Source organism: Cucurbita maxima, unplaced genomic scaffold, assembly GCF_002738345.1.
Source record: "Cucurbita maxima cultivar Rimu unplaced genomic scaffold, Cmax_1.0 Cma_Scf00027, whole genome shotgun sequence".
Lineage (NCBI taxonomy): Eukaryota > Viridiplantae > Streptophyta > Magnoliopsida > Cucurbitales > Cucurbitaceae > Cucurbita > Cucurbita maxima.
The window spans coordinates 2,914,775-2,937,014 of record NW_019272043.1 but is presented as its reverse complement, the minus strand read 5'-3'; the positions used below and the strand labels follow the sequence as shown (position 1 = coordinate 2,937,014).

Genomic DNA, 22,240 nt, shown 5'->3' with positions numbered 1-22,240 from the left:
TTTTTTTTTTTTTTTTTTTTTTTTTTTTTTTTTTTTTTTTTTTTTTTTTTTTTTTTTTTTTTTTTTGTCGATTTTTAGCGGTATGTGCGTGCAATAGCTCATAGTTGGGCCTAAGGTAGTGTATACGAGCCCGCCTAGTGGGTTCATGTACATTTGCGTGAAATATAGGACTACACATCCAACCCTACTTGAAAAGAAAAATAGAGCCTAAAAAATAGTCCCATGTATGGATGACGGTGCCACCTAAGGAGGCTACAAAAAGTTAGATAGTTTTATGCACATATGACATAATTCCTTTGTTATGCAAGATTTGATTATGTTTTACCATGGTTGCAATAGTTATGAACGATTAAGTTCACGATAATTTTTAAGATCGAAATGTCTTAAAAAGTTTGGTACACACAATAGTTATGAGTCGGATATTGTAATAGCTACATTGCATAAATAATCTCACCGCTGCTTTCCAAGTCGAGCTCAACGTCCGACTCCAAATCCTCCTCCATGTCATCGTCGATGTCCAAACTCCCCGTCAGATACTGGCCGTTCGGGCACTGAGCTCCGACCGCCTCCACGGCAGCTTCCTGGATGATCTGCATGATTTCTTCGATGGTTTGCGGCGGTTGGGTATCCTCCTCCACTACATTATGAGTGCTTGCAGTCTTCTCCTCCGCCAGATCAGCCGGTAGGTTCTTTGAGAACCATTCATGGTTTCTGATCTCTGGTATTGATATCCTCTGGGTTTGTTTAGATGGGTTTGGATTATTTAATTCATTTGAATTAAGTAAATTAATATTCCATTCAAATTTAAACCGCTTAAAAATGAGAAATAATTATGAAAGTTTAAATTAATAAAAATATTCATAAATTTTCTATTTTATTCTAAAAAAATAATCTAAATTCTTTAAAAAAATAATAATAAATTTATAATTTTTCATTAATATCCTAAAATATTTTTAAAAAGTTTTAAAATATCCTTAAACTTTATTAAAAACTTTAAAACTAAAAAAAATTATTAATATTACTTTTTTTTAAATTCATGGTAGTAAACTTATTTTTTATTTTTTAAAAAAATTCTAACCATTAAGAATATGGTTAAAAATTCAACGGTACTTAGGAGACAAAATGCAAAAATCAAAAGTAATTTTATTAATTTATTGGACTGAAATATGAAATCAAAGTACTAACCTTAGCTGGGTCAACAACAAAAATTTTAGACATCAGATGTCGACAATCGGGAGATATATGAACATAGTCGGGAATAGAGTATTGAACATTCAAAATTCTCTGCAAAACCAAACCGCTCATATTAAAAAAAATTACTTCTAAACTTTTGACTTTGTCTTAAAAATACTCCTAAAGGTTCATATACTCTAATTTATAAAAAAAAAAAAAAAAAATTAAAAAATTAAATATTAATATTATTTTTAAAAATTTTAAATAATATATTTTTATGTTTAAAAAAGGTTGGAAAGCTCATACAAAAATTTTTTTTAAACCATTTTAAAAGATTTAAGAGTATTTTTTAAATAAAATCTTAAATTTTTTTCATCTTTTTTATAATTTTTTTTATTCAACTTTTGAAAAGTTCATGTGTATAAATATATTTGTTATCGTTAATTTAGCCTATAAACAGCTCGAACCTGAATAGTTTTGCGAAAATTTTTAGGATCCTCAGGATCCTCGAAAGGGTATGCTCCAACCAACATTACATACAATGTCACCCCACAAGACCAAACATCAGCAATCTGAGCTGCAACAACGTTAATTGGATCACAAACGGTCTGATTTTAAGAGAAAAAAAGAGTACTTTTGTAGGGTACTTGATTTTGTTCACCTTCCCATCGTATTCTTTTTTGAGCAACACTTCAGGAGCTATGTAAGCTGGAGTTCCCACGGTAGATTTTGGTTGGGAATGCAACACCGACGACTTTGTCAAAAGCAAGAACAAGAAAATAGTGAGTCTATAAACTCGACTTGTTCAAAACCGAACATTAAGCATCATGTTGAAGTTGTTCCTTTCTACTTCAGTTATTATTGTTCGGTATACTTCGACTGATGATCAAAATCAACAAATGGAGCTCACACGAATCAAAATGCAAGCTATAATGACTATAACAATCATAGTTATTAGAAACATATTGATCTTGAATCACAACCACAAATTGGCCGTGTGATTCAAAGACAAGTACCTTAGAATAGCCGAAGTCGCAGATCTTAAGATGTGGGGCCGGACTTCCATCGAGCAATGTGTTCTCCAACTTCAAATCTCTATGGCAAACTTGCTTTACCCACAAGTAAGAAAGAAATTTTAATCCAAATTCATTTCAACGCGAAGAAAACGAGCTAGGGATTTGCATGAGATAATAAAAAACTTACCATTGCATGACAATAACTCACTCCCGATATCAGTTGCTGAAAGAAGAATCGTGCCTGTAACTCAAAGCTTAAGTTGATAGATTACTGTAAATTTAATCTTATGTAAACACCAATTACAAAATGATATTATTGAATACATAGAAGATCAGAAAACCTCGTCTTCACTGAAACGGCCGGCGTTACATATCCGCTCAAACAACTCTCCACCGGAGGCATATTCCATGACGATGGCGAGATGGGTCGGTGTTAGAACAACCTATATATTCACTTATGGTAAAAATATTGTTGCTTTGGTAAATAAGGGTTATTTACACAAATTAGTTACCTCTTTGAACTTCACAATGTTGGGATGTCTCAAAGATCTATGATTTATTATTTCTCTTTGAACATTTTCATCAATCTGTTCATATCAAATTCATCCATATCATTCAAATTTGAATATCAAATATATAATATCCTAATTAACTAAACTTTTCGTCCTTAAATAAAAAAAACTAATACCTTGTCACCTCGCTCAATGTACTTAACAGCAACGAGCTCATCGTTGTACTTGTCTCGCATCAACCTAGCCACCCCGAAGTTGCCCGAGCCGATATCTCGAACGAGCTCGTAGCGGTCACTGGCATGCATGATTGGCACGTCCATGGCTGCCACCGTCCCTCCAGCTCCCGAGCAACCTATCTCAATCCGCCCTCTAAATCAGCTGGCCATTGAGATTATTGTTGAAAGAAAAATGGGTGTTGAGGTTGAAGAAGAAGAGGCAGGTGGTGGATGAGATGGGGTGGTGGGTGGTGCGAGCTGTACCAAAGAACATGCACCCCGTGTAAGCTTCACCAAAAAGCTGACCTAATTTACAACTAACCTATTATTTTCTCCTCCCTCTCACAATTTTTTTTTTCTTTATTTCAATTTATTGTTATTTCCATTTATTACTATTTTCATATCCTTGTAATTTATTTGATTATAAATAAGATAACTTTCACACCATTTGAGTGTAGTGGATTAATCAAACATTCACAATAGGCCTCAAATATGTCTGTGATTAGATTTTTAGATATGGGTAGGCATGTGAAAATAACTGCCATAGAGGTGGTAGATGCATGTTATTTGTAGCCTTAAGTTAAATCGCACATTATTTGTAGCCTTAAGTTAAATCGCATATTGTTTTAATTTTTTCCGTGTTATTTAAGTTTTTTTATGATATTTGTTTTCCGCTATAATTATTTTAAACATTTATTAGAGATGATTTCTTGAATTCCATAAGTCATCAATCAAAAAATTAGATGTATTATAGAAAATTTTGAAGACTTAGCAGAAATATTTATAAATATTTTATAGCTCAACCTTTTATGAATTTAAAATAAGAAATGAAAAAAAAATGTATATAATAATTTTAAAATTGGCTATCCTTATATTTATTTTTATCTTATTTTAATTCATTATTTAAATAATAAATTGAGAAAAAACAATTTAGAATACAACTTTAATGGAGGGATGATAGGAAATATTAATTTATAGAAATTAACACTAAATTAATTCTTTAATAATTTTAAATCTTTGAGTTTCCATCAGCTATTCTATATTCCAAATTTATTAAGTAGTTATTAAAAAATAAAAATAAAATATCAAAATGATTTTTTCTTAATTTGAAAATTTATAAAATAAAATAAAAAAATCCTAAAAATCAATGAATTTACCTATTTTTATAATTTTAAAAAATTAAATATTTTCAACGATATTTTAATTTCTAAATTTTTTATCAAAAAAATATTTTAAAATGTTTTGTTCGCCAAACACAAAATTAGGGTAGAAAATACTTTTCAATTAAATTAGCCTTTCATATTTTTTAAAATTTAATTTTTGTAAAAAAAATTATTTATTATAAATTTATTTCATTTTTACTTTAAATAATTAAATATAATTGAAAAAGTCAAACTTATTCCTAACATAATAATAGAGTAAAATAATTAATTAATTTTAAATTTAATTATTAAATAAGAATATCAAAACAAATTTTTATATTAATAAAAATATTATAATTATTGTGTTATTTTTCCTAATTTTATATTTAATTTAATCTCATTTATTATTATTATCTAAATTTATTGTATTTATTTATATTAATTTTTATTATGAGTGATGTTTTTTCACTCAGAATAAATCTTGAAAATATATAGAGTAAATTTTGTGATTTGGATCCTTTAAAAAAGTTATAAATTTTTTTTTTGTTTCCTTTATTATTATTATTATAATAAAAGTAAATAGAATTTACCTAAAATGTATTTTATATCAAAATAATATATATTATATATATAAACTAAGAGTGTTAGGTAAATACTTACTATGCTATTAAAAAATTAAATTATTTTTAATTCATTCATCTCCCCTTCGATTTCAAATATGGGAAATATTAAAATTATTATAAGATTATTTTATTTTTTCATCTAAATTTTTAATTGGTTGGTGTGTATAAATTATTTTCTATCCTTGTAGGGTTAATTGTTTGAACATAAATAAATTATTAAATATTTAAAAAAGTTTGCCTTAATATTAAAATAAAAAAAATAAAAAGATTTGAAAGTTGAAATATTAAAATAAAATAAAATGAAAAAATTCAATCACAAAATATAAACCTTAAAATAAAATATTAAAAAAGAGCTAAAAAAATTATTTTAAAAACATAAAAACAATAGAGATCAAGAGAATTTATTTAGAGCTATTTAGTTTTTTCACTTTAATTTCTCCGATATATTTATAAACTAAAATGCAATTAGCATATTTAAAAAATTTGTTAGCAGCAAACTAAAATTATTCTCAAATAATTTATCTAAAATAATTAATAAATAAATAACTGATTTAAGAAAATCAAGATTATATTAAATAAATTATAAAAATGAATAACTAAGAATGGGTTAATTTATTTTCAACTAAATCACCACATTTCCTCATATTAATAAAAAAACAAAACTAACTTATATTTATTAAATATTAAAAAAAATAATTTAATTCCAAAAACAAAACCATGAAATTTTAACTAAAAATTATGTATTAATTTTTTATAGATTAAAATATTAAAATAAAATAAAATTGAGAGTCAACCACAAAATATAAAATAAAAAACAAAAAATTATAAATATAAAAAACTTTATTCACGACAGCATCGATGTTTTTCTGAGGTGAGAAAAAGGATAAAAATATTTTTCGAATCCATTGGAGGATAGCTTCTAAGAGCGAACTCGTGTTAGTCGTGAGGATTGTTTTTTTAGAAGCTAGTAACTTAATTTTATCGTATGAGCCGTCATACATAATTCTTTATTGGGTGACCTCCTTAAAATTTTTGATACGATGAGTGAAGACAAGATTTGTGTCATACATACTTCTTTATTAGGTGACCTTCTTAAAATTTTTAATACGATGAGTGAAGACAAGGTTTGTTTGAAGAACTCGGGTTAGTTTGTAAAGATAGTTAAATAGAACCAATGCACCTACAAGAATCATGGTTGAGACCTATTCTTTTATCATCATCATGACCTTGATCTCACTCTCCAGTCTAAGCCGAAATGGATGTGTAGTACTTATCTCTGTATGCCTACGCACACACATGACCCCAAATCTGGCTCGTATACGTATCCTTAGAACTGACGTTCAGCTAGTGTACACTCATGCTGCTAAAAATTTTGAAGGGAAAAGAGTGTGCATAATATCATGGTATACATAATATCATAAGATATGTCCAAATCAATCGTAACTGAAAAAATATCATAATGCACATGACATACAAAATGCATGAGATCCTCATAATTTTAAATTATGGTATATATATATGATGTGGGTCATACCTTCGTTCTTTTGTTACATAACTTTCATGAATAACATACTTGGTTTAATAGTATCTCATAATCCTGATGTGCACATGCTAACATGATGTGTATGATATAACATCGAGACGTATCATGCATTATACAACACGGGAAGTCACAACAATATCTATAAACATAATCATCGTATAACTTAGAACATAATATAACATATGTCACAATATAATGTAACATAATACATAGCAACCCGTCATAGAGTACAACGCGTTGAAGGGCCACAAAAACATGCACTGTAGATACTTCATACAATTCATCCAACACGAAGGTAATAGTAAAATCACTTATTTGATTGACCTGTGGGTCAGCATCAGTTTACCTTGTGATAATTTGAACTAACATTTTTTTTTTTTTTTTTTTTAATATTTGACTTGAAATTCATATAACACAATTGAAAATTTCAATTTTGATTCATATAAATCCCTATCTAACAAAAAAAAAAAAAAAAAAAAAAAAAAAAAAAAAAAAAAAAAAAAAAAAAAATTACGAATTAAAAATAAATATTTAACCAACTAAATATAAAATTTAAATGCCCTCTTTTAGGCCCTTTAGGATGGCTTCCATTAATCATTTAAAATTTTAATTTCGATAAATACAAATTTTTAAAATTTTTTCATGTCATCTCAAAAAAAATATGTGACACTAAGACTACACTCAAATTAAAAATAAAATGTTTAAAAAATGCTTCAAAAATTGAGAATAATATCTATATCAACAAGATGTATCGTTCTTTACCGTCGCTCAATCACATGAATTGAGCGCAGTTGGCTGGAAATAATTCTAATAATTTTGTTAATTGTCTAAGAACAATGTTTATTAATTAATTAATTAATTTTGTTATTTGTAAATCATCCTCCAATCCAAGAACAACCTGTAAGCCACAAGTTTAATGAAGATCCATTACAAAATCAAAAGAAACACAAGCGTTGAACCAGAGCGAAGGGAGGAGGCGAGTTTTTCGTTAGAGAAGAAGGCAAAATGGAAGGCCATTTGGGCAGAATTCCCACCTCGAAATCGTTGGTCAAATTCGAAACCAACGGCCCTTTGTCACAAAATCCTAGCGTCCTTTCAATCAAGCCCCAGATGCATATATTTGGCCGCGAAATCTGCGTCGATTTTCAGATTTCTGTTACTAAACTTCAGGCCAAATCTTACACCCACACACACAGAGAAAGAGACTGAGATTTCAATAACCCATATGCGTTTCAAACCCTACTTCAATTAATCGCAAGCGAGAAAGGGGAAACAAAGAAGAAAATGGCGGAAGCGAATTCGGAAGAGAAGGTGAATGAGAATCCTGAAATGGAGGTCAAAGAAGCTGTGAATGGCGATGGTGTTGGTAGTAGTAATAGCAATGGTAATCTTTCCTTCAAATTTAATGCTCAAGCGCCTGAGTTCTTCCCTAGATCGCAAACTCAGATGCCTGTTACCGGCTATTTTCATCCCTATTTTCATTTTCTTGGTGGGGCTCCTGCAACTTCAGACTGGTTCTTTATTGGCGATCAAGAACCCACCTATTTGATCCCCAATCCCACCATTCCTCTCCCAAATTTCTCTAAGAACGCCCGTTCGGAGGATATTCAGCAAAAAATCGTCAAACAGGTGCCCTGTTTTATTCTGTTCTTGATTCCTTTTTGTCTCTGTTTCTCTTATGTTTCATCGCGTTGGATTCCATTATCCTGATTCCTGTGCTGTGATCGTCTGAATGATTAATCACGAGTTCTGCTTTTCCTGTTCATTGAAGGATGAGAATCGCTATCATTTTTAGTATTCAATTTCCATTGGACAAGCTTATGCACATATTGTCTAAGAATTTCCATTACTTTTCTCCTTGAATTTCTTCTTAATTGGATTCCTTCTCGTATGCATATCAAATTCATTTGAGCATCTTATGAACGATTTCAATTTTACAGGTAGAATATCAGTTTAGTGACATGAGTCTTCTTGCAAATGAATCTCTTGCAAAAAACATTAGCAAAGATCCTGATGGTTATGGTATAATCTTTGGAAATCTATCACCCGGATGTGCTAATTCAAATTTTCGATATGTTTTTAACTGAATTATGATTTGTTGTTCTTTCATTTCCCTTTGTGAAGTTCCAATTTCTGTTATTTCGTCCACCAAAAAAGTAAAGTCCCTCTCAACCAACAACAATTTGATAGTTCAAGCTCTCCGCTCCTCTTCAAAGCTTGTAAGTTCTAAAGTTAAGCACTCAATTTTCCAGTCTTTCTGGATAAAGTAAGAATTCTGACTCATATCTGATCTTCTGAAGGTTGTTAGCGCTGATGGGAAGAAAGTTAAGCGTAAGCATCCCTTTACGGACAAGGACAAAGAGGAATTGCTGGTAAGATATCAACCATTGTACAAATGGTGCAGAACAGTTATCTTTAGCTGAGCAAGGTGTAATGTTTTTGTTCATTGATTTGCAGTCTCGTACAGTCGTTGTGGAGAATTTGCCTGACAATCACTCGCACCACAACCTCGAGAAAATATTTAGCGTCATTGGGAGGTAGTTTCATTGACATCATCACTCAGTCTTATTCCTTGTTCTATTTGATATTAAAACTGTCTTCACTGAGCATCATTCATTAATGATACCTGACCAGTGTGAAGACGATCCGAATCTGTCATCCCCCGGAATCAAATCCCTGCTGCTCTAAAGGTGAATTATTTATCAGTAACAAGGTATTGTGAATCATGCTTTACTTTAATGTATAACCAAGACACTTATCCTCAAAATCCCTTTCTCATTGTTACTTCATTTGCTTGAAGCTTCATGCACTTGTGGAATACGAGACCGTAGAGTTGGCTGACAGAGCGGTATGCATCTAATAGTAAGCTACAGCAGATCGAGTTTCTTGTTTTTCAATCTTTTTATTGTCTTTCCCCCATTTTTTGTGCCTGCTAGGCTGAGAAGTTAAATGATGAGAGAAACTGGAGGAAAGGGCTCCGAGTAAGGTTATTACTCAGACGCTCGGTAAGTGTAATAACACGATCTCAACGGTAGCGTTTTGTTTCCTCTTGCTGCATTTTGATTATTTACATGTTCATGCTTATTGCCATGCTTATTACGATGATGGATAGCCAAAATCAGTTCTGAAGACTCGAAAATCAGAATTTGAAAGTATTCTGGATGAAGATGATTCACCATCTCCTGTATCTATTGAGCAAGAATCTCCTCAGTCAAATATTGCTGAACTGATTACTGACTTCAGTGTACGTTTTTTTCCCCCCCACCCCGAAAACTGTGTCGTTCTTGATCAAAATGATTTGTAATTCCCGAATGACATGAAATGTCTGTTGTACTAGTCTGAGGAGAACTCTACATCATCTAAAAAGGGCTGGGGTCGAGGCCGTGGGAAGGGCCGTGGACGAGTTCATAACCATCTCGATCGTAGCTATAGCTTACCAGTTACAGCTATGCAATCGAGTAGTCAGATTCTATGTGAAGCATCTTCAAAACTCACTTCGAAGAGTCCGAGAATGCCTGATGGGACGAAAGGTTTCACCATGGGACGAGGCAAGCCATTAAATTCTAAATCTGTATTTTGAATGAATAGAAATGTAGGGAAATCTCTCTTTGATTGTTGAAGTACGGTGGAAGGAACTATGACAATTTTGCTGCTCTACCTTTTTTTTTTTCTTCTTTTTAATCGACATGTTTGATAGGATTTTGGTTTGTATAATGTGGCGCTAGCCATCATTCACTGTGAGCAACTTCAACTGTTTTTCTAGCTTTATCCTTTTCATATTGTCTTGACCTGTTCGTCGATGTGTTGGAAATCTGTGCAACCATCGGCGAGGGGACGAAAATCGCGCGATTCCAGTTGTTGTAGGTAAGCCTTGTTTTGTTTTCAAATCTCCCTCAAGTTGTCGTTTTGTGCTCGTCGATCTCCTTCTCTGTCTCGTTTCCATTTCAGGGTGTTTGCTGTTGTGTTGCACCACCATGGTTCGCCATTGTAATTCCTTTGCCGGAACTGGATTTTTCCCAATGATCGTAGCTGCCATCTTCATAGAGGAATGAGCAAAAATGTTCATCTGGAACAAGTAAGAAAATTGGTCTTTCAAACTGTTTTGATTGGGTTTTAGGCTCGTTCGATCCAGTTTCAGATCGATTTTATGGATTTTCGAACGGTTTAGTTCAGTTCACGTGTATTCGAACCTGTTCGGGTCGAGTCTGACTTACTGCATTTCATGTTGGCTTCACTTCTGTTTTGGCCGGTTTTGGAGTTTTTCTTGCTTTTTGGACTAAATTCAAATGTAATTTTTATTTTTTAGCATAGAGTTGTTGGATTAATTCTTGTATGTATTGAAGTACTTTTTGGAATGTTTTTAAGAGGTTTGGTTGAATGAAACATAGAGTTATTGAAATAAATGATTATATATGGTTGTAATGGTATGTATCGAATGAGTTTGTATAAGATTGAACTATGAAATATTTAATTTTGAAATTTATTAATGGAGAAAATTAATATTTTATCCTAGCTGGTATGCTGCCTGCCTGACTCTGATACCATTTGTCACAATCTAAACCCACCACTAGTCGATATTGTTGGTTTTGACTTGTTACGTATCACTAAAATGCTTCTACTATGGAGAAGTTTTCATAAGAAATATTTCATTCTCCCCTCCAACTGATGAGGGATCTCACACTTTCAAACTATAAATTTCTCGACCTTAATCGAATAACTTAGCATCTAGTACAAATATGTTGCATAAAGTCGGGATGGTTGGATAAACACAGTTCACGAAATATACGAGGGTGTGGAAGGCTTTGAACCACGGTCAAAGGCGTAAAAGCTTTACCAAGAAACGTGAGTCCAAGTTTCATAATATCATAAGTGATTACGAGAAATTCGATGACTTGCTCGAATTCACACAAACACTCAACTATCTCCTCCATTTTAGCCCCTCTCTCACACGAAAAACACTGCCCAATTGATCGTCAATGAAAAGTAACGTTTCTTCTATGTTCCTCGGGGATTAGGCTCAAACCACCCTAGAGTTTTGAAACATTTACTGTCCCAAATATCCACAAAAAATAACATTTGAAAATTACTCGAGAGAAAAATTTAATACTATTTCTTTATACAACAAAAGTAGACTCCATTTCGCGTCCACTCAAATATTATGAATATGAATGCCACCCGATAAATAATTATACACTTAAAAAGTATTTGAATTAATAAATCGAAAAATTAGCCCATACAAATTTATAAGTATCATTATTAGAATTAAAATAAGCCTTCCATGTATGCATAGTTTTTGATATATTATGTGCAATGTAATGGGATATTTTTTAAGAAAATAATATCACATTCTCATAATATCCAAACTTTCATTTATAAAATTATTCATTTATAGGAAGATAATTATTGAAGTGGGTGTTATCTTGTGGAAATTAAAGTAATTAATAATGTAATGTTAAGTGGATGACACATATGCATTAGAAAGAAGATGCACCATACATAATTAATATAATATTTGTTGATGGGTTAAAATAGATTTATTTATAAAAAAAAAAAAAAAAAAAACTTTTAAGAGAAATTAAAGGATATATGAATAATACCAGACTATATTCAAATAAAAATGACCGTGTTGCAGGAGAATATTACTTTAGTTTAAGATAAGTATATACGAGGTTATGTCGCAGGAGAATATCGAGGCTCGTAAGTGTTGAATCTGGATATGAGGATTCCATATCGTTCTTTTTATGCAAATTCTATTTGAAATCAATAGCATGTACATTGACTACCGTGTAGTTAATATTTTGTAATGAAGTCGAAAGTTCTATTAGGAATCACTGGGAAGCACGGGTGTGTTGGTATTGCCCCTATGCCCATGTGTCGAAGGTTGATACGGTATCCGTAAATGACATACATGGGCATGGGAGAGCCAATAACTCAATAGAATTAGGATGAATGGATGTTTGAGATGTCTCGATGTTATGAGCGACACGTGGGCCTATTCTTGGGCATGACCGAGTGAGCTACGATGGTTGATGATGTCCCATGACTTGGGATGACGTCAAGACATGAGGATCATGTTAATTGGAAACTAAGATGGTGTTGGATGTGATGTTGCATTGAGAGACTTTGACCCTGAGTAGAGACAAGATCGAGCTGAATGACTTGATTTAGTGTAGAAGCAAGTCGGTTGTCTGGATAATATGTTCGAATATTGACTAGATTACACATTCATATCCATTTATATTAATTTTTTTCCAAATCAAAATGGCCACCGCATTTAATCAACAATCAAGAAATAAAATAAGTGAAAGGATATGCTAATCATGTTGATTAAACATTAATTACTTTTCCCTTAGCCAACTTGATCTTGTTTTTTGCAATAATTAGTGGAAAGGCCACAAAGCTAAGCCTTGGATCCAATTTTCATTGCCTATAAAACCAAACCATGAAAATCTACATACTTATCAACTAAAAAAATGGCTCCAAACCCTCCCATTAGCCTCTCTTTTCTCTTCCTAACTCTTCCATTCGTCTTCTTCGTTCAATCTACGGAGCTTAGATATGATTTTTACGACGAGTCGTGTCCTCATTTGCCTATGATAATTCGAAATCATATTTGGGATGCTGTACAAAATGACACGAGAATTGCTGCATCACTACTACGGTTGCAGTTCCATGATTGTATTGTAGACGTATGTAAAGTCTGTTTATATGTTGTTATTAGTGATAATGATAATGAAGATGAAATTATTATGTTCTTGTGTTGTTTTAGGGATGTGATGCATCCGTGTTGCTTGATGATACTAAAGACATGAAAGGTGAGAAAAATGCTCCAGGCAATGTGAAATCGCTACGAGGGTTTGAAGTGATTGATGCCATAAAAACAGATGTTGAAACATATTGTCCCGAGACAGTTTCTTGTGTTGATATATTAAGTCTTGCAACTAGAGAAGCTGTGTATCAGGTAAATTCCTCTCTACTTATAATTTGTTCGTTCAATGTTTTTTTTTTCTTTTTGTTTATTTTCTATCATTTTCATTTTATTTTCTTGCCTAGACTGAGATTGAAAAGTTTCGGGTGGGTTGGATTAGTGACCTGAACAACCCAGGTAAAACTCACAACTCAATCCAACCTATCCAATTTTTGGGTTGGGTTGAGTAGAGTAGTCGGGTGGTTCTTTTTTTAACTTAATAACCAAAATCTCATAAAACTCAAATATCATCACTAACATCTGTTACAAACGTCAAATATTCTTAATATTCATAATAAAAGTAATGTAGGATATGGTTGAGTTGTAACCGTGTTTTTCAAGTTGGTTAAGTTGACCCGATAAAAAAAAAATGTCAATATGCTAGCGGGCTCAAATTTTCTATTTTTCACCTAACACGAGAGTATTAATTTCACCACATAGGTCGAAGGGCCATCTTGGAGGGTTCCACTAGGACGTAGAGATGGCTTAACAGCAAACTTCAAATCCGTTCAAGAACAACTCCCATCTCCGAAGGCATCTCTAGAGAACAACACCGCCAAGTTCACCTCAAAGGGCCTCGATTTAAAGGACCTCGTCGTGCTATCAGGCGCACACACCATCGGCTTCGCTCGCTGCGTGACATTCAAGCTCCGCCTCTTCAACTACAAGGGCTCCGGCCAGCCCGACCCTGACATCAATGCAGCCATGCTCTCTGACTTGCAATCCATGTGCCCCAACAGAAACGACGGCACCAACGCCAATTTGGCCCCTCTGGATGTGGCCACTGTTGACAGTTTCGACAATGAGTACTACACGAACTTGATTAGTGGCGTGGGGCTTTTGGAGTCCGACCATGGTCTAATGGCCGACAGCAACACAGCTCAAATGGTTAGACAATATAGTTTTGATACGAACTTGTTTTATGATGACTTTGCTGAGTCGATGTTTAGGTTGAACACGGTTAGGGTTTTGAGTGGCCGTGATGGGCAAATTCGAAAGAATTGTCATGTTGTTAATGTCGATGATGGGTATTAAAAGGTGTTGGACTAGTCGAACAACGAACAAACTAAGAACCGACTGGTCGATGATGGGTATTAAAAGGTGTTGGACTACTCAGTCAATCTAAAATTTTCGAGTTGTCCAAAATTTTTTTTTTTCTTTTTTATCCAATCCAATCCAAAATCTATATAACCACAACTCTTTCATAATTCTCTAGAAAATAATAATAATAATTTGTTGTCGGGATGAATTTGAAAACCTTAACGAGTAGATTTAGATAAGAAATTTTTAAAGTTGATGGGAAATTTTGTTGATTTCACGAGAGTTTGTGCGACTTTTATAGCAAGATCATATGGGACCTTGATTCGTTTCCAACATATCAATCCCTTAAAACCCTTTCTCCTTTTGAAATAAAGACACAATTTGAATCACACACTAACTTCAAATGTTGAAAGACACCAATAAAAAATCCTCACAAACTATTCTCTTTGAACATAATGTCCATTGCCACAGCTGACACAATGCCCCGACAAGCTGCCTCAAGCCATGTTGGTGCCGATGTGCCAGTCGGCCCCGTCATTGCTGTCCTTGTAGTCATTGTGATTCTTGGCACCGTAGCCGGGATGATTGGGAGGCTTTTCTCAGGTCGTCGTGTAGTTGGCGGTGGTCAGTATGACGTTGAAGGATGGATTGAGAAGAAATGCTCATCCTGTTTGACGACGTTCCACCGTCGAGGCCTCCACTGTCGGCCGCGGCAGGAGGCGATGTTCCTATGGCAATGCCAATTCTGCCGGAGATAAAAGAAGAACAAAGGCATTGTGTGCATTATTTACAGGCAGATGGAGGGGCTTGAATTCTAAACCCAAAAGGAGTTTCTTTTATTGTGTTTTTGCTGCTGAGCTTTTGAAGGATTTTCATAATATTCTCGATCTTTCTCTTTCCAACAAATGACATCATAGAACTTTTTTTAAAACTTATGGAACTCTCGAATAGCCGTTGAGTCACTTTTACTCAATTGATTACACCTCCGAGCTTTACAACTTCTTACAATAGTAGACAGAAGTTGGCATATTGAAAAATATCATTATTGTTACGCCGATCACCAGGTCGTGAGGCTTTTTGAAGCAATGCTTTCTATTTACATTCCTACATTCCCGTCCCTTAGAAAGAGTTGCTAAACGATTGGACTAGATAGATGCAGGTAGCTTGACCGCCTTATCCGTGATTGAAACACAAGTTGGAGACGTATTGGCCTATATTCCCACTAATGTGATCCATATTATTGATAGACAAATTTATTTGGAAACAGAGAGACCCGGTATTAACATAGGCTTATCTGATATCGTGAAGTGACCAATTATGCATAATCATTCCCTTAATTAGGGACTCTCCCATCGAACAAAGTACACTATAGAGCCTCCCTTGAATCGAGGCTCGACTTCTTCTCTAGAGCGAGTATTTTGACTACACCTTCGAGACTCACAATCTCGTTGTGTTTGACATTTAAGAATTATATTGACATAATTAAGTTAAATGTATGACTCATACGAGGTTAGGGACTGCATCCCTTGACAATGATATGCCACTCTTAGCCTAACCTCTTGTTACTACCTATTATTAGTTTTTTAGAGATTCAAGTTCCCCTCCACCACAAATTTGTTAAAATTCTCACATGGAAGAGATAAGAATCTGATGGTTCATCTCATTGTCAATTGAGTTTGATATGAAAAACTCAATGTTTATTTAATATGATAGCTAAACCCATGAAGCTCGAACGAGTATTGAGTTAAAAAATGGTAAACCCGAAGTGGTACCAACATGTTCGAAGATTCCATATTAAAAAATCGAAAAAGTCATACAATTATTATAAGGTACATTGTAGCCTTTGACCATTTTCAAAAGGGTAGATTAACCAAAATAGATCTTTTAAGAGACGAGGAAATGGGTTGGTGAGCCTTCATCCAAAGAACAAATAAAGTCCAAATCTTTTAAGTTTCCATTTCCACCATCAATGGAAAAGCAAAGAGAAAAGAGGAAAGGGTTGAAAATACTAAGTCAATCCCCACTCCACTTGGAGCCATGAAACTTTAACCGAAATTCATAGACACATAAAGAATAGGTCGGGAAACAACGTGACCGATGTGGTTATGAGATCCCACGTTGGTTGGAGAGGGGACGAAACATTTCTTATAAGGGTGTGAAATCCGTTCTATAGCATATGCATTTTAAAACCGTGAGGTTGATGGTGACACTTAACGAGTTAAACGGACAATATCTATTAGCGGTGGACTTGGGTTGTTACAGTAATGTACAGTGGTGACATAAATTGTCATGAAAGATAAAAAATGTTTATATACCTTTCCATAAGAGTTTCGTTGTGTCTTTTTAGGGTTAGGACAAAAGAGGAGCAGAATTGAGATAAACTAGGATCACAAGGTCGAGAATGCTTCTTAAGGTCAGACTCGAACTAAAGAACTTGGACTTTGACCCAAATTTCTCTTTTTTTTCTTCTTTTGATTATAGCTCGACTACCTTCATGTTCAGTCCGTTTTACTCCGTATCAAGCCCACTTTCGATTATGGTATTTTTTAAAAATTAAGAAACCAAAAGAAATATATTATGGATATAAGAGCATCAACATGACATCACTAAAATGTCATCACATTTAGAGAGGTCATATTGGTAAAACCACACCTTTATGCTTCAAATTGTCACACTATTATTTTTCATTTATAGCCATAATTAAAACTATAGGTTTCCCATTTTTTTTATTGACTCTTTATATCAGTGGAAGACTCATAAAAATTCAAAATATCGTTAGTCTTCAATTTAATTTTTTTAAATAATATTTTCAAGAAAAAAAAAATAATTTTAGACTAATATTTTATTTTAAAAATACTCTTGAACTTTGACCGTCCAAAAAATAAATTGAAACTTTAAAAATACTATGTCTTGCTCGAAGTGATAAGGTCCATAAAATATCAAGATAAGATGTTCATTTAACTGTTAGGTCGAGGCCTCTTGGGAACCTGCACTAAACAGGACAGAGATTTATTGTATAAATGGAGAATGAGGGAGAGAGGGAGAAGAGATTTTTTCCCGCTAGATAAGTGAGGTTGAGGACGGGATTATATTCTCCGTCCGCATCCCTGGTCAATTCTCCAATCTTCCCCGTCTTCGTCCAATCTTCCAAATATAAAGATAACCTCTTATATTCCATTCTAAATTTCATTGAGTTTTTATGTTAATACTAAATTATAGTTTACCATATATATCATATTTGAAATTTTATTATAAAGCAAATGTCTAGATATTTGTCTTATTACTACAGATATGTAATTTATTTGATTATAAATGGAGAACTTTCACACATTATTTAAGTGGGTGGATTAAGCAAAGCAAACATTCTTACTGTGAATGTTTTTTTAAATATTTCGTACATTCTAGTGTGAGCGGGTAGCTTAACATTGTTACTGTGAATGTTTTTTTAAATATTTCGTACATTCTAGTGTGAGCGGGTAGCTTAACATTGTTACTGTGAATGTTTTTTTAAATATTTCGTACATTCTAGTGTGAGCGGGTAGCTTAGTGAATTATTATTATAGTCTAGAAAATTTGAATTAATATATTATTCATGTTAAAAAAATAGTGAAAATATCACTTGGTATGTTGTTGATACCATTAGTGCTTACCATCATGTTTGAATTGCACTATGAAAACTTTAATGGAAGTTAGGCTCACAAGTGGAAGACCCAAATTGTGGACATTTTACAAACCAAATATTTGATTTTTTGCACATTTCTCACAATATAAATACCCCCATTACTCTCACAAAACTATCAAGAAAAGCTTCACATTCTAACTATGGCTTCCATATTTTCTAACGTTATCGTTCTCTACGTGTTAGCGTGTATGTCAACTCTAAGCTCGGCCGACCCGGGTTGGTTTAGGGCTCGTAATACCACTTTTCTTTTCAGTTCTAGGCATAAACGTCCCCCGTTCCCGCCACCATCATCACGATGTTTGCCACAACCACCATGGAGACGTCTGCCACCGTCACCACCACCATCACAACCACGAAAACCTCGAACACCACCATCACGACCACGACAACCTCGGACACCACCATCACGACCACGACAACCTCGAACACCACCACCACGAAGGTTGCCACCATCCCCACCACCATCACGACGGCCTCGAACACCGCCATTGCCGACCCCACAAAATCCAAGAAAGATTATAGTGGGTGGTTCTAAATATTGGCGTCTTGGCTTTGACTATAATGATTGGATACTTAAGAACGGTCCATTTTATCTGAACGATATTCTAGGTAAGCTGTTTATAAGTTCAGTTTTGTTTACAAAATTTAATTCTGAAGCTTAACTTTTTGGAATGGTTTCAACGATTTGCAGTGTTCAAATACGATCGTCCAAATAGTTCAACTCCCCCTCATAATGTTTATTTGCTACCAAACATGCAAAGCTTCAACAAGTGTGATTTTAGAAGGGCTAAATTGGTGGCAAATTTAACACAAGGAAGTGGAAATGGGTTTAATTTTGTTCTTAAACAACAAAAAGCTTACTACTTTGCTTGTGGTGAAGGCATTGGCTTCCATTGCAACATTGGATCCATGAAGTTCTCTATAACCCCACAATCAAGGCGTCTACCATCACCGCTACCACCATCACGACCGCCACGAATACCTCCGCCACGACATGTGCCACCGCTGTTTCCACCACCACCATCAAAACGACCACGAATACCTCCACCACGACAGGTGCCACCACCATCAAAACGACCACGAATACCTCCACCACGACAGGTGCCACCACCGTCACCACCACCACCATCAAAACGACCACGAATACCTCCACCACGACCAATGCCACCACCATTATCTCCACCATCACTACCTCCATCACCATCACCATCCCCATCCCCATCCCCACCTCCATCACCGACTCCACAAATTCCAAGAAAAATCATCGTTGGTGGATCAGAACGATGGCGTCTTGGCTCTGACTATAATGATTGGGCACTTAAAAACGGACCCTTTTATCTAAACGATATTCTAGGTAACTTTAACATCGTGATTTTTCATACTTATTATTACAAAATTTCACTCCCGAACTTATCAAAAGTAATTATTTTTTGCAGTATTCAAATACGATCCTTCCCATAGCGTCTATTTGCTACCAAACATGCAAAGCTTGGTGGATTGTGACTTTGGAACAGCCAAAATGGTAGCAAATTTAACACAAGGAAGTGGAGATGGCTTTGAGTTTGTACTCAACCAGCAAAATCCTTACTACTTTGCTTGCGGTGAAGGCAATGGCTTCCATTGCAAACTTGGATCCATGAAGTTCTCTGTAACACCAATAGCTCAAGCTTGAAAAAATGGATTCATGAATACATTTTTGTGATAATAAATGCTATTTATAAATTTTATATAACTTTTGAACTGAGGGATGCACTAATCTAATCTAAATAATACGAGTATTTCTATCCTGTTTTCAGTCTCATAACCATCACTGCGACATCGTCATTCGTATAGAGGTGCCTTGCCTTTACTTGAAAAGTATGAATAGCACCTGAGTTGATATTTTAAGAAATACTCGATAAGTGGCTAGAAAATGCAATCACATGTTCGTGTTACTCTTCTCAAACTTCATGTGTCATCATTTGATTGGTTCATGTTGCCAACTCAGCTATCATGTCATTATGTTGGATATTTTCAATTCCATCTTATTTTGGCTCTAATTTTTTTTCCTTTTTAGTCCTGATTTGAGTGATTCAAACGGTATTGGAATCGTCATTTCAAGCTTTATACTATAGACACTTCAAAATACTGAATAGCAATTAAATGCATATTTGTTATGATCAAAATATCAATTAATTAATTTGTGATTAAGTACAAAAAAGTCAACCAGAGGCTCCTTGAATATGATTATTGTACGGTAAACCCATCCTGAGAGGGAGAGAGGGACCACATAAGTAAACTTAGTGGCTAGTTAGTGTGCGAGATCACTACACTAGACTTTTGCTACTATGGTGATTCTTATGGAAGGGTCGCTAGTTAATTACATAACGATGTTTAGAGAAAAATATCATACCGTCTTTAAGTCGTGCCATCTAACCAGGCAAAGTAAGCATACAAAGTACGAGAACAAAAAAACAAAAAAAAATCCACTCCAAAGCTAAGTTACATTGTCTAGTAGATTCAATACGCTAGAAATGCGTTAACAACTTCCAGATCCAAGAGTGAATTTGTGACAAACAAGAGAACTACTTGGAACTTCAAGACCTTCTCAGAAGATTAGGTTGAACTTAGGCTCGAACTTTCTAGAGCCCAAAAAAAAGTCCGTGGTAACTTAATAGGATTGGATGCCATGAGAGCCCACAAGTAAGTTTCTTACTGAGTATTTTTATACTCACTCAATTTTACATTTCTTTTTTAGATTTTCACTGACTATTGGTCGAGATAGCGGAGTATTCAGAAGCTATGCAGTCATAGACAGGGTCGTTAGTCTTGCGTGAATTTTGTGGTCTTTTAGTATCGTTCAAATTTGTATCTTATTCTCTAGTCCACGTTTTGTAATAAACTTTGAACAATAATAATTTGTATATAATTTATATATGTAGTTTATCGAATGAATATAAAGACATATTAGAAGAAATTCCGACCATTATTAGGAATGAATTTGGTTTGACATTGCTACCCGCTCGTGATAAAACACAAAGTGCATAATTTTTTTAAAAAGAACATGAATATTCTTCTAGTAAGCTTTTGGTAACACAGAGAATTTCATGTTTCCATCAATGCAATGCAACCCATTGCGTTCACCACATGCAAAGTAGTAAGTCTTAGATTGTTCGAGCACGAACTCGAACCCATCTCCTTCTCCTTGGCTCGTATTCGCTACCTCTCGAGCCTTTGAAAAATCACACTTGGAGAAACTCTCCAAGTTCGGCAACAAGTAAACACTATGAGGAGATCCAAATCCATTTGGAGCCGGATACCTGAAAACTGCAAAAACAAAACCTTTGAACAAATTCGGTCTTATTCTAATATGATGCATTCAATTTAAGCTCACCAAGAACATCATTGACGTAAAAAGGGCCATTTTTTAACGCCCAATCACTATAGTCAATGCCAAACTCCCAAGTTTGAGGACCGCCGACGACGATCTTTTTTAGATGTCGGGCCGAACAAACAAGTGACATGCAAGAGACAACGAGGACGAGGATGGCGGCGGAAGACGAGGAAGCCATGTCTAAGATGGCCTTTGTAATTGGGGCTGAGGGGTTTTATAGAGAAAATTGGATTAATGACATTCAAATTCAGTTTTAATTTCTTGATGATATGAAGGCTTTCTAAGTTTGAAACGGTTCGTTTTTATTAAATTCATTAAATTAAAGTTATGAATAAATGGTTGTTTTTGCTTCCTCATTTATAGTAAAAAACTGCATTTGGTAGTAATAATAACTCTCCAAAAATGGTTAGGGTTACATCAAATCTTAAATGCAACCTAAATTAAACCGCATTCATTTATAACATTCAATTAATTAAATTAATTAATTAATTAAGAGTGTTGGGTAGGGTTAAAACATTTTTAGACAGAGAGCTAAAAATTATAAAAATAAACCATTTTAAAAGTTTAAAATAAAAAATAATAAAAATATAAAACTATTTTTCTTAAAATCAGAGTAATTATTTATAATTTTATTAAAATCATTTGTTTGAGAACGGTTATTAAATATTAATGGCTAAATAAACTCAGAAATATCAAATTATTTATAATATAAATCTTAATTTAAAATATGTCATATAATAAGCATTTACGATTAAAATTTTATATAATTTTAGTAGATTTATTGCAAAATTAAGAGAAATGAATGAAAATTATTTTAATAATTTAAAGTAATAAAAACTTTAAAAGAAATTTATTTGTTTTCAAAATTGATTTACTAATGATAATTGTTTTTTTTTTTTTTTTTTTTTTTTTTTTTTTTTTTTTTTTTTTTTTTTTTTTTTTTTTTTTTTTTT

The 22,240-nt window shown here is 33.6% G+C and overlaps 5 protein-coding genes across 8 annotated transcripts; 3 read left to right on the top strand and 2 right to left on the bottom strand.

The window, feature by feature from the left end:
- Positions 1 to 344: 344 nt before the first annotated feature.
- Positions 345 to 3,229, bottom strand: LOC111499972 (serine/threonine-protein kinase SRK2E-like). 2 transcript variants are annotated; one of them, XM_023151735.1, is made up of 9 exons: positions 2,878 to 3,229; positions 2,702 to 2,776; positions 2,531 to 2,632; positions 2,377 to 2,430; positions 2,190 to 2,282; positions 1,835 to 1,927; positions 1,641 to 1,745; positions 1,186 to 1,284; positions 345 to 734 (listed from the first exon to the last, which is right to left on the bottom strand). In XM_023151735.1, the coding sequence occupies exons 1-9, from the start codon at positions 3,019 to 3,021 to the stop codon at positions 432 to 434; spliced, it is 1,068 nt and encodes a 355-aa protein (XP_023007503.1). In that variant the 5' UTR covers positions 3,022 to 3,229; the 3' UTR covers positions 345 to 431. The 2 variants fall into 2 exon arrangements, with proteins under 2 accessions (XP_023007503.1, XP_023007504.1); XM_023151736.1 differs by having other exon boundaries at positions 448 to 718.
- Positions 3,230 to 7,122: 3,893 nt separating this feature from the next.
- Positions 7,123 to 10,528, top strand: LOC111499965 (la-related protein 6C). The gene is made up of 10 exons (XM_023151722.1): positions 7,123 to 7,853; positions 8,165 to 8,246; positions 8,349 to 8,443; positions 8,525 to 8,596; positions 8,682 to 8,761; positions 8,859 to 8,937; positions 9,025 to 9,072; positions 9,161 to 9,229; positions 9,337 to 9,468; positions 9,562 to 10,528. Exons 1-10 carry the CDS (start codon positions 7,509 to 7,511, stop codon positions 9,802 to 9,804), a joined length of 1,245 nt encoding a protein of 414 aa, XP_023007490.1. The 5' UTR covers positions 7,123 to 7,508; the 3' UTR covers positions 9,805 to 10,528.
- A 2,169-nt stretch (positions 10,529 to 12,697) lies between these two features.
- On the top strand, positions 12,698 to 14,312 carry LOC111499975 (peroxidase 10-like). Its single transcript, XM_023151738.1, has 3 exons — positions 12,698 to 12,913; positions 12,994 to 13,185; positions 13,633 to 14,312. The coding sequence occupies exons 1-3, from the start codon at positions 12,698 to 12,700 to the stop codon at positions 14,224 to 14,226; spliced, it is 1,002 nt and encodes a 333-aa protein (XP_023007506.1). The 3' UTR covers positions 14,227 to 14,312.
- A 3,736-nt stretch (positions 14,313 to 18,048) lies between these two features.
- Positions 18,049 to 19,655, top strand: LOC111499957 (extensin-like). Of its 3 annotated transcripts, none has more exons than XM_023151709.1 (4): positions 18,049 to 18,523; positions 18,606 to 18,910; positions 18,971 to 19,268; positions 19,351 to 19,655. In XM_023151709.1, the coding sequence occupies exons 1-4, from the start codon at positions 18,055 to 18,057 to the stop codon at positions 19,584 to 19,586; spliced, it is 1,308 nt and encodes a 435-aa protein (XP_023007477.1). In that variant the 5' UTR covers positions 18,049 to 18,054; the 3' UTR covers positions 19,587 to 19,655. The 3 variants fall into 3 exon arrangements, with proteins under 3 accessions (XP_023007477.1, XP_023007478.1, XP_023007476.1); XM_023151710.1 differs by having other exon boundaries at positions 18,606 to 18,913; positions 19,034 to 19,268; XM_023151708.1 differs by having other exon boundaries at positions 18,606 to 19,268.
- Positions 19,656 to 20,949: 1,294 nt separating this feature from the next.
- Positions 20,950 to 21,469, bottom strand: LOC111499996. The gene is made up of 2 exons (XM_023151768.1): positions 21,288 to 21,469; positions 20,950 to 21,220 (listed from the first exon to the last, which is right to left on the bottom strand). The coding sequence occupies exons 1-2, from the start codon at positions 21,463 to 21,465 to the stop codon at positions 20,970 to 20,972; spliced, it is 429 nt and encodes a 142-aa protein (XP_023007536.1). The 5' UTR covers positions 21,466 to 21,469; the 3' UTR covers positions 20,950 to 20,969.
- Positions 21,470 to 22,240: the final 771 nt, after the last annotated feature.

Bases quoted from the DNA above. Each gene is read 5' to 3' on its own strand.
- LOC111499972 (XM_023151735.1), bottom strand. From the start codon at position 3,021: ATGGACGTGCCAATCATGCATGCCAGTGACCGCTACGAGCTCGTTCGA. The intron at 2,777-2,877 runs GTATTAGTTTTT...TGATATGAACAG, and splicing joins ACATTGAGCGAGGTGACAAG to ATTGATGAAAATGTTCAAAG. The intron at 2,633-2,701 runs GTAACTAATTTG...GTGAATATATAG, and splicing joins ACATTGTGAAGTTCAAAGAG to GTTGTTCTAACACCGACCCA.
- LOC111499965 (XM_023151722.1), top strand. From the start codon at position 7,509: ATGGCGGAAGCGAATTCGGAAGAGAAGGTGAATGAGAATCCTGAAATG. The intron at 8,762-8,858 runs GTAGTTTCATTG...ATACCTGACCAG, and splicing joins ATATTTAGCGTCATTGGGAG to TGTGAAGACGATCCGAATCT. The intron at 8,938-9,024 runs GTATTGTGAATC...ATTTGCTTGAAG, and splicing joins AATTATTTATCAGTAACAAG to CTTCATGCACTTGTGGAATA.
- LOC111499975 (XM_023151738.1), top strand. From the start codon at position 12,698: ATGGCTCCAAACCCTCCCATTAGCCTCTCTTTTCTCTTCCTAACTCTT. The intron at 12,914-12,993 runs GTATGTAAAGTC...GTGTTGTTTTAG, and splicing joins TCCATGATTGTATTGTAGAC to GGATGTGATGCATCCGTGTT. The intron at 13,186-13,632 runs GTAAATTCCTCT...TTCACCACATAG, and splicing joins CTAGAGAAGCTGTGTATCAG to GTCGAAGGGCCATCTTGGAG.
- LOC111499957 (XM_023151708.1), top strand. From the start codon at position 18,055: ATGGCTTCCATATTTTCTAACGTTATCGTTCTCTACGTGTTAGCGTGT. The intron at 18,524-18,605 runs GTAAGCTGTTTA...AACGATTTGCAG, and splicing joins TTATCTGAACGATATTCTAG to TGTTCAAATACGATCGTCCA. The intron at 19,269-19,350 runs GTAACTTTAACA...TATTTTTTGCAG, and splicing joins TTATCTAAACGATATTCTAG to TATTCAAATACGATCCTTCC.
- LOC111499996 (XM_023151768.1), bottom strand. From the start codon at position 21,465: ATGGCTTCCTCGTCTTCCGCCGCCATCCTCGTCCTCGTTGTCTCTTGC. The intron at 21,221-21,287 runs GTGAGCTTAAAT...TTGTTTTTGCAG, and splicing joins TTACGTCAATGATGTTCTTG to TTTTCAGGTATCCGGCTCCA.